At 38.0% G+C, this 10400-nt stretch overlaps 1 protein-coding gene across 1 annotated transcript; it reads right to left on the bottom strand.

Moving 5' to 3' along the window:
* Positions 1-8983: 8983 nt before the first annotated feature.
* Positions 8984-9922, bottom strand: LOC129629096 (olfactory receptor 52E1-like). Its single transcript, XM_055548875.1, has one exon. It carries the CDS (start codon positions 9920-9922, stop codon positions 8984-8986), a length of 939 nt encoding a protein of 312 aa, XP_055404850.1.
* Positions 9923-10400: the final 478 nt, after the last annotated feature.

The raw sequence follows: 10400 nt of genomic DNA, 5'->3' as shown, positions 1-10400 counted from the left end.
AATTTGATAGGGATTGCATTGAATCTATAGATTGTGTTTGGTAGTATAGTCATTTTCACAATACTGATTCTTCCTACCCAGGAACATGGAATATCATCTCTCAATCTGTTTAAGTAATCTTTGATTTCTCTCATTAGTGTCTTATAATTTTCTGTGTATAGTTCTTTTGTCTCCTTAGGTAAGTTTATTCCCAGATGTTTTATTCTTTTTTTGAAGTGGTAAATGGGATTGATTCCTTAATTTCTCTTTCTGATTTTTCATTGTTAGTATATATAAATGCAAGTGATTTATGTTAGTATATAGAAATGCAATGATTTGGTGTGTTGTACCCTGCAACATTGCTAAATTCACTGATTATCTCTAGAAATTTTCTGACACCATCTTTAGGGTTTTCTATGTACAGTATCAGGTTATCTGCAAACAGTGAGAGCTTTACTTCTTTTCTGATCTGGATTCCTTTTATTTCTTTTTCTTCTCTAATTGCTGTAGGTAGGACTTCCAAAACTATGCTGAATAATAGTGGTGAAAGTGGACACCCTTTTCTTGTTCCCGATCTTAAGGGGAATGGATTCAGTTTTTCACCATTGAGAATAATGTTTGCTATAGGCTTATCATATATGGCCTTTACTGCGTAGAGGTAGGTTCCTTCTATGCCCATTTTTTAAAGAGTTTTAATCATAAACAGTTGCTGAATTTTGTCAAAGGCTTCTTCTGCATCTATTGAGATTACCATCTGGTTTTTATCATCCAATTTTTTAATATGATATGTCACACTGATTTGCATATGTTGAAGAATCCTTGCATACCTGAAATAAACTCATCTTGATCATGGTGTATGAGCTTTTTGATGTGTTGCTGAATTCTGCTGGCTAAAATTTTGTTGAGGATTTTTGCATCTATGGCCTGTAGTTTTCTTTTTGTGTGTTGTCTTGTCTGGTTTTGGTATCATAGTGATGGTGGTCTCATAGAATGAGTTTGGAAGTGTTCCTCCCTCTGCAATTTATTGAAAGAGTTTTAGGAGGATAGGCATTAGCTCTTCTCTAAATGTTTAATAGAATTCTCCTGTGAAGCCATCTGCTCCTGGGCTTTTGTTATGGGGAGATTTTTGATCACAGCTTCAAATTCAGTGCTTGTAATTGGGTTGCTCATAATTTCGATATCTTTCTGGTTCACTCTTGGAAGATTGAACTTTTCTAAGAATCTGTCCATTTCTTCCAGGTTATCCATTTTATTGCCATATAGTTGTTCATGATAGTCTCTTATTCTCCTTTGTATTTCTGCATTGTCTGTTGTAACCTCTACTTTTTAATTTCTAGTTTTGTTGATTTGATTCTTCTCTTTTTTTTCTTGATGAGTCAGCTAAAGGTTTGTCAATTTTGTTTATCTTCTCAAAGAACCAGCTTTTTAGTTTTATTAATCTTTACTATTGTTTCTTTCATTTCTTTTTCAGGTATTTCTGCTCAGATCTTTATGATTTCTTTCCTTCTGCTAATTTTGGGGTTTTTTGTTCTTCTTTTTCCAGTTGTTTCCAGTTGTTTTAGGTGTAAAGTTAGCTTGTCTAGTCAATATTTTTCTTTCTTAAGGTAGGAGTGTATTGCTACAAGTATTGCTACAAGTATTTTTCTTTCTTATGGTAGGATTGTATTGCTATAAGCTTCCCTCTTATAACTGCTTTAGCTGCATCCCATAGGTTTTGAGTTGTGTTTTCATTGTCATTTGTTTCTAGAATTTTTTTTTTATTTATCCAGTAGCTTGTTGGTTATTTAGAAATGTATTGTTTAATCTCCATGTGTTTGTGTTTTTTAAGTTTTTTTTTTCTTGTAATTGATATCTAATCTCATAGCATTGTGGTCAGGGAAGATGTTTGATATGATTTCCATTTTCTTAAATTCACTGAGGCTTGATTTGTGACCCAAGATGTGGTCTATCCTGGAGAATGTTACATATGCACTTGAAAAGAAGGTGTATTCTTCTGCATTTGGATGGAATACCCTGAAGATATCAATGAGATCCATTTCATCTAACGTATCATTTAAAACTTGTATTTCCTTATTAATTTTCTGTTTTGATGATCTATCCATTGATGTGAGGGGGTGTTAAAGTCTCCTACTATTATTGAGTTACTGTCAATGTCTCCTTTTATGTCTGTTAGTGTTTATCTTATGTATTGAGGTTCTTCTATGATGGGTGCATACATATTTACAATTGTTATATCTTCCTCTTGGATTGATCCTTTGATCATTATGTAGTGTGCTTCCTTATCTATTGTAATTTTTTTTTTATTTTAAGATCTATTTTGTCTGATATGAGGATTGCTACTTCAGTTTTCTTTTGCTTCCCATTTGAATGGAATATATTTTTCAATTCTCTCACTTTCAGTATATATGTGTCTTTAGGTCTGAAGTGGGTTTCTTGTAAACAGCATATATATGAGTCTTGTTTTTGTATCCATTCAACCAGTCTGTGGGAGTAAATGGCAACCCACTGCAGTATTCTTGCCTAGAGAATCCCATGGACAGAGGAGCCTGGTAGGCTGCTGTCCATAGGGTTGCAACGAGTTCGACACGACTATAGAGACTTAGCATGCATGCATGCATTGGAGAAGGAAATGGCAAACCCCTCCAGTATTCTTGCCTGAAGAGTCCCAGGGACAGAGGAGCCCAGTGGGCTGCCATCTATGGGGTCGCACAGAGTTGGACATGACTGAAGCAACTTAGCAGCAGCAGCCAGTCTGTGTCTTTTGGTTGAAGCATTTAATACAAGTTACACTTAAAGTAATTATTGGTATATATGTTCCTGTGGCCATTTTCTTAATTGTTTGGGGTTGATTTTGTACATTTTTTTCTTCTCTTGTATTTCTTGAGTATATAAGTCCATTTAACATTTTTATAAAAATGGTTTGGCGGTACTTAATGCTCTTAACTTTTGCTTGTCTGAAAAGCTTTTTATTTCTCCAATAACTTTGAATGAGATCCTCGCTGGGTACAGTAATCTTGGTTGTAGATTTTTCCCTTTCAGTACTTTAAATATATCCTGACATTCCCTTCTGGCATGCAGAGTTTCTGCTGAAAGATCAGCTGTTAAAGATGTGGGGTTTTCCTTGCATGTTACTTGTTGCTTTTCCCTTGCTGTTTTTAATATTCTTTATTTGTATTCAGTCTCTGTTAGGTTGATTAGTATGTGTCTTGGTATGTTTCTCCTTGGGTTTATCCTATATGGGGCTTTTGTGCCTCTTGGACTTGATTATTTCCTTTTCCATGTTGGAGAGATTTTGAACTGTAATCTTTTCAAAAGTTTTCTCATACTCATTCTTTTCTTCTTCTTCTTCTTCTGGGGCCCCTATAATTCAAATGTTGGTGCATTTGATCTCAGAAACCCTGAGGTCTCTGAGACTACCTTCAGTTCTTTTCATTCTTTTTATTTTATTCTGCTCTTCAGAATTTATTTCTACCATTTTATCTTCCAGCCTATGGATTTGTTCTGCTTCAGATTCTGCTATTGATTCCTTCTAGAGTATTTTTAATTTCAGTAATTGTGTTGTTTGTTTCTGTATGTTTATTCTTTAATTCTTCTAGTTCTTTTTTAATTGATTCTTGCATTTCCTCCATTTTGTTTTAAAGGGTTTTTTTTTTTGTTTTTTGTTTTTTTTTATCATCTTTACTATCATTATTCTGAATTCTTTTTCAGGTAGTTTGCTTATTTCCTCTTCATTTATTTGAACTTCTGTGTCACTAGTTTGTTCCTTCATTTGTGTAGTATTGCTTGCCTTTTCTTTATGTAAGTTATTGTGTTTGTGGTCAACTTTTCTCAGTCTTTGAAGTTGAATTCTTCCTTTTGGTTTCTGCCCTCCTGAGGTTGGTCCAGTTGTTTATGTAAGCTTCATATATGGTGAGATTTGTGTTAAGTTTTTTTGTTTGTTTTTATTTTTCCTCTGATGGGCAAGGCTGAGTGAGGTGGTAATCCTGTCTGCTGTGATTGGGTTTGTATTTTTGTTTTGCTTGTTGTTTAGATAAGGCGTCCTGTAAAGGGTGCTACTGATGGTTGGGAGAGAAAGGGTCTTGTAATCAGATGGTTTCCTTTGTGTGAGTTCTCACTATTTGATTACTCCCTAGGGTTAGTTCTCTGGTAATCTAGGGTTTGGGAATCAGTGCTCCCACTCCAAAGACTCAGAGCTTGATCTCTGGTCAGGAACAAAGATTCCACAAGTGGTTTGTTACAGCATTAAGTGAGAATAAAACAAATACCCAAAAACAAGAAACCGAAGAGGAACCCCAGACAAATGGCACTTACAAAATCAGGCAAATAATAATTAAAATAATGGAATATACACATATACATATTCATATACATAAGCAAAATAAAAACAGCTCAACAAAAACAAAGTATTATATATTGACCCGGTGAACAAAGGAAACCAAAAATTATATCTACCAGTTAAGAACAAAACTAACTAAAGTGCAAACTAGAAAACAAAACTAAAGAAAGATAACAAGTAGAGAATAAAGCAATGAACACAAAACTAACAAATATGTCGAGAGAAAAGGAAAGCAAGCAGAGATAAAAGAATAGACACGCAAAGTTAAATAGAAGTAGGTAAAGAAGATTAATATACTTTAAAGATTAACTACAAGGGGAAAAGAACTGTAGGAAAGCAAACCAAAGGATAAATGTAGAAAAAAAATAATGCTAGGTTTTAAAAAATTAGAAGTTAAAATTTAAAAAAGAAAAAAAAAAAGAAGAAAGAAAGAAAAAAAATGTTCCACAGAACTGCAAAAGCCCAACTTAGAGGCAGAAAGTGAAGTCGCTCAGTTGTGTCCGACTCTTTGTGGACTGTAGCCTACCAGGTTTCTCCATCCAGGGGATTCTGCAGGCAAGAATACTAGAGTGGGTTACCATTTCCTTCTCCAGGATATCTTCCCGACTCAGGGATCGAACCCAGGTCTCCTGCATTGGAGGCAGATGCTTTAACCTCTGAGCCACCAGGGAAGCCCTTAGAGGCAAAGATTGATAACCAAAAAAAAAAAAAAAAGTAACTTAAAAAAAATAAAAAACCTCAAAAATTAATTAGATTTCTTAATGCCAATAAAATCGACAGCTACAACAGAGGGGGAAGAAAAAGAAAATCCAAAGTAATCTACAGAACAAGTCAAGCATAAGGATAATAAATGTTCTTGAGTCACTGCTGTCAGAGTCCTTTCCCTCACTGGGAGCCACAGTCCACCTCACCTCCCTCGGATGCCCTCCAACACTGTGCTGATCTCTGGACCTGCTGTGGGTGCAGTTCAGATTCTAATCTGGTCCTATTCTTGTGTGTTCTTGCCTCCAATGTCCACAGCTATCAGAACTAGTGCGTTTTGTTTTGTGGGAGCCCTCAATGTCTTTTTATATATTCCTTGGACACAGAGTCTGCCTAGTTGATCGTGTGGATTTAATCTGAAGCTTATTAAGCTGTTGGGAAGGTTTGGGGCCTTCTTCCTTAGCCACACTGCCTCTGGGTTTCAACTGGGATTTCTTTCCACCTCTGCATGTGGGTTTTCACTGGGGTTTGCTCCTGAGGCTGAGCTGTAGGACTTGGGCGAGGGTCAGGTGTGGAGGTGGTGAAGCTGCTTGGGTTGCAGGAGTTCTGACAGCACCAGGTACTCAGGGGAGTTGTCAGCTAGATCACCAGGAAGCATAGTGCTTTAGAAGGGTATGGCAACCAGTATTGGCCAATACACTCCAGTATTCTTGCCTGGAGAACCCCCCTGACAGAGAAGCCTGGCAGGCCTCAGGCAACACGATTGCAAAGAGGTTGGACATGACTGAAGTGACCCTGTGTGCATTGATGAAAGATTTTTTTTTTTTTTTTTGTCTGTGGCAGCTCTGCCCCAGTGAGGGTTGACCATGAAGGTGTTGTAGCTGCTTGGCTTGCAGGGACCCTGACGGTGCCAAGTGTGCAGGGACACAGACTGCCTCTGCCACAAGAGTTATGGTCCTATCCGAGTCTTTTTTCCGAACCTCTTGTATCTAGCGATCAGAAGGCCTCTTTGGCCAGTCTTTCTCTATAGCTCTGCCTGTTTAGGCACTTAAGAGGTCTCCATTGTCTGGGATCCTTCTCTGTTGTTTGGCACATCAGGCACATAGAGGGGCCCCTCTCGCTGAGGTCCTAGTCTTTAGATCCGCACTTCAGGCATGTAAAAGGGCACCCTGGGTGGGGTCCTACTCTGTGTAGTTCAGTGCAGTCAGGTGTTTGATGGGCCAGCCTCTCTATTGTTCAGCTGCCGATGCTTGTGGGGAGAGAGAGGCTATGGTGATGACACCACCCCTCCGCATGACTCAGCAGTATCGCCTTGCTCCCATGGCTGCCTGGCTTTCCTCCACAGACATTTCCCACCACAGTCTCCTCCCTGACATCCCCTTGATCTGTCTTTTCACAGATAACAGCAACCCTCACCCTGGGATTGCTCCACAGTCCCTAAACTCCAACTTCCAGCCACTACACCATCTAGGGGACCTGCATGCCTATCTGGGGTATGTATGGCTGTGGCAAGAACTCTCTGATTCTCATTCCATTTAGGCTGCCACAGATCAGCTGTTTCACTCTCAGCCTTAAACGTTTCTCCTCTGATTTAGACAATTGCCCCAATGTGGGGATCAGACCCCTGCTTCAGTTCCCCCATCCACTGAGAGCAGGTCCAGTCCTACTTACACTGTTTGTCCCTCTAGTTCTTTCATCCTACTGAGTTTTGCATGGTTCTATATATTCTTTTCCACTGGTCAGGTACTCCTGTCTGCTCTCAGCTGGTGTTCTGCATTCACTTCTGTGTCTGAAGGTGTATTTCTTATGTATCCATGAGGAGAGATGTACTCCACATCCACCTACTCCTCTGCCATCTTGTTCTCAACAGCTATATGTTTACTTAACCTCTGTTTGTCTGTTGTGTCATTATCTGTTTCTATATTAAATCATAGGAGAGAAGATGAAACTATGCTGAAACTAAATTTAAAATTCTGTATACATGATAACTGTGTGACTGTGTGTAACTCACTTCACTCCTAAATATCTGCTGCTGCTGCTGCTGCTGCTGCTGCTAAGTCGCTTCCGTCGTATCTGACTCTGCGCGACCCCATAGACGGCAGCCCACCATGCTCCCCATCCCTGGGATTCTCCATACAAGAATACTGGAGTGGGTTACCATTTCCTTCTCCAATGCATGAAAGTGAAAAGTGAAAGTGAAGTCATTCAGTTGTGTCCGAATCTTAGCGACCCCATGGACTGCAGCCTGGCAGGCTCCTCCGTCCATGGGATTTTCAAGGCAAGAGTACTGGAGTGGGGTGCCACTGCCTTCTCCCCTAAATATCTACTTACTTTTAAAACTTGAACTACCTATAGAACTACATATAGTTTCTATAACATTGTGATTGTTCAAAGAATGTTAAATTCCATTATTATTAGTTTTATTACCTCTTGTTTCTTAATGTTTTTTTTTTTTTTATGATTCTTATGTCATATGAAATTGGGGGGTACTTTTCCCCGTTGTACCCTATATAAGGAATCAATTTTTCTTACTAGTTGTGTCTACACCTATTTACATGTAAAATCTGTATACTTATTTTTGTTCCACAGTTTTTAAATATATTCATGTCATATATTTTTGTTTACTCAGCTGAGAAATAAGGCAGTTTCTATTCCAATAATGAAAATGCTACTTCCCCAATATAATATTAATGTCAATGTATAATATTATTATTGCATGTGTTCTTTTTCTTGGTACTTGTTGAATTACTTGTTCATAGACCACTCTGGCTTCCCAAGTGGCTCAGTGGTAAAGAATCCACCTGCCAGTACAGGAGATACAGGAGATTCAGGTTAGATCCCTGGGTAAGAATATCCCCTAAAGAAGGGAATAGCAAGCCGCTCCAGTATTCTTGCCTGGAAAATCCCATGGACAGAGGAGCTAGGCGGGCATAGTCCATGAGGTCACAAAAAGTTTTGGACACAACTGAGTGACTGAGCCCAACACACAGCATGGCACATACCACTTCTACTAATGTATAGCTCTACCATATTATGTCGGTGCTTTCATTTTCACAGGTTCATTGAATATTTTGCTAAAACTACTGGTAAAGAAAAGTCTGAGGGCATATGTGTGTTTTATTTAATGAATACATAAACATTTTGCTTAATATTTCTATGTTATGTTTCACTAGCTGTAAAAACTAGTTTTATTAAATTATTCCTCTTCCCTTCCACTTCTCAGTCTTACTTTCAGACTTTCTCACTTCAAGCCAAACCATGAGGGCATGATCTTATCCTGACATGGGTCAAGAACAAACAAACAAGAAAACTACAAAAAAAAAAAAAAAAAAAAAAAGTTTGCCTTTGCACTTTTTACTCAAACTCTACCTTTGTTAGTTTGGAATAATGTTTTCTCTGGTAGAAAACTTTGAGTTTTTGTCCTGTTAAAACACAGCTACCTCACCAAGCTTAACCCTTCTGTCTTTTCAGATAGATATATTTCTCCAGTTACCTCCTCTATATGCACTCCTTTTCATCCCATATTATTATTTCCATTTCCTGAGCTATAGACAGGGAATAATTAATAGCTACTTCTCACCATAGCTACAAGAATTCAATGAGTTCATACTTTAAAAGTTATGAAGTATGGCTCATAATATGTGTTATGAGTCTGGTTCATAATATGTGTATGTAAGTGAGTGTTATATTAATATTAGTCAATTTTTGCCAACCTCATGTGCTTTTTTCATGTAAATTCTCTTTAACTTATGCAGTTGTTTACATTTGTATGTGATTATATCTATGCATATATTAAATATTTATTATTGTCCCTTTTGGATTATTGTTTCTAAAATGAGTGAAACACTTTGTAAATCTATACACAGAATATCATCCTCCCCTGGCATTGTACTATTTCAATCATCTGTGGAGAGATGAAGTTTTGTTTTCTCCTACTCAAGCCTTTTCATCTCTGAAGAGCAAATTTCATAATCTGTTTCTGAAAGTTCTAATTATCCTTTCTCTTATCTGCTTGGTTCTCACCCCATAAATAACAGGATTTAGAGCAGGTGGGATGACAACATAAAAGTTAGCAAGAAGAATGTGGATGTATTGAGGAACATTTCGGCCAAAACGGTGGGTCATGAAGGAGAAGAATGCTGGAGTATAGAAGGCCAATATGACACAGACATGGGAGCCACGTGTGCTGAGTGCCTTTAACCGGGCACTCCTGGAAGGTAGGCAGAAGACAGCATGCAGGATATGGACATAGGAGATGACAATGGCTATGATGTCAAACACCAAGATAGAGATAGCACATAAGCCATAGATGATGTTGACCTTTATGCTGGCACAGGACAGGCGGGCAATGCCCATGTGCTCACAATATGTGTGGTGGATGATGTGGTGCCCACAGAAGGGTAACCTCAGGATGAGCAGAACAAAGGGAATTGCAATAGCTAAGGGTCTCAGAAGGATAAGCAATGCTATCACTAATACCGCCTTGTTCGTCAGTACCAATGTGTAGTGAAGAGGGTTACAGATGGCCACATAGCGATCATAGGCCATGGCCACAAGCACAGCCGACTCCATACCAGTGCATAGGTGAATGAAGAACATCTGGGCAAGGCAACCCTCAAAGGAGATTTCTCTCAGGTTGAACAAGAAAATGCCAAGCATCTTGGGGATGGTGGATGTGGACAGGCCCAGGTCAATAAATGACAGAATGGCCAGGAAGTAGAACATGGGCTGATGGAGACTGTGTTCAGTCTGAATCACATAAAGAGTTGTAATGTTTCCCAGTAGAGCAGTCATATATACAATACAAAATGGAAAACCAATCCACATATGCACATCTTCTAGCCCTGGAATTCCCAGAAGGAGAAAAAAGTAGGGGTGGAACTGTGTGTCATTAGGAGGGACCATGCTTCTCTGGCACTGTGACAGCTGCACATTTCATACCAGATGTCTCATTCATTGAGAGGCTCCAGCACTTCTTGTCCAGTTATATGGATTTCCTACAGAATTATACAAAAATATGTGTGGTCTTTTCCAGTCACCAAGCCCATTATGACATAATTGTGTGACCTTTATGAAAACTAAAAAACATCATTCTTGTTTAATTTTGATGTAGCTTATCAGACATTACATTTATTTTCATTAATCTCTTCAATAATTTTAATGATTATTTATTTAATTTTATACTTTTATATTTTATTATTAATTTAATAATTTAATTTAACGAAACTTTTATCAAAGATCAATAGCTTATCAGACAAATGGCCAGATATTTGGTGTGCACAGATAAATTAAACATCGTTACTCCTCTTAAGGAAGTTCAATTATAGCTTCAGAATTAAAACAATAATTAAATGGTTTCTTTGGAATTGTTACAGGTATATTT

This window comes from Bubalus kerabau, chromosome 15 (assembly GCF_029407905.1).
Source record: "Bubalus kerabau isolate K-KA32 ecotype Philippines breed swamp buffalo chromosome 15, PCC_UOA_SB_1v2, whole genome shotgun sequence".
Lineage (NCBI taxonomy): Eukaryota > Metazoa > Chordata > Mammalia > Artiodactyla > Bovidae > Bubalus > Bubalus kerabau.
The sequence above is the reverse complement of the archived record's forward strand: the minus strand, read 5'-3'. Positions and strand labels throughout refer to the sequence as shown.

What these genes read in the sequence shown, in the direction of transcription:
- LOC129629096 (XM_055548875.1), bottom strand. Translation starts at nt 9,922, where the DNA reads ATGGTCCCTCCTAATGACACACAGTTCCACCCCTACTTTTTTCTCCTT.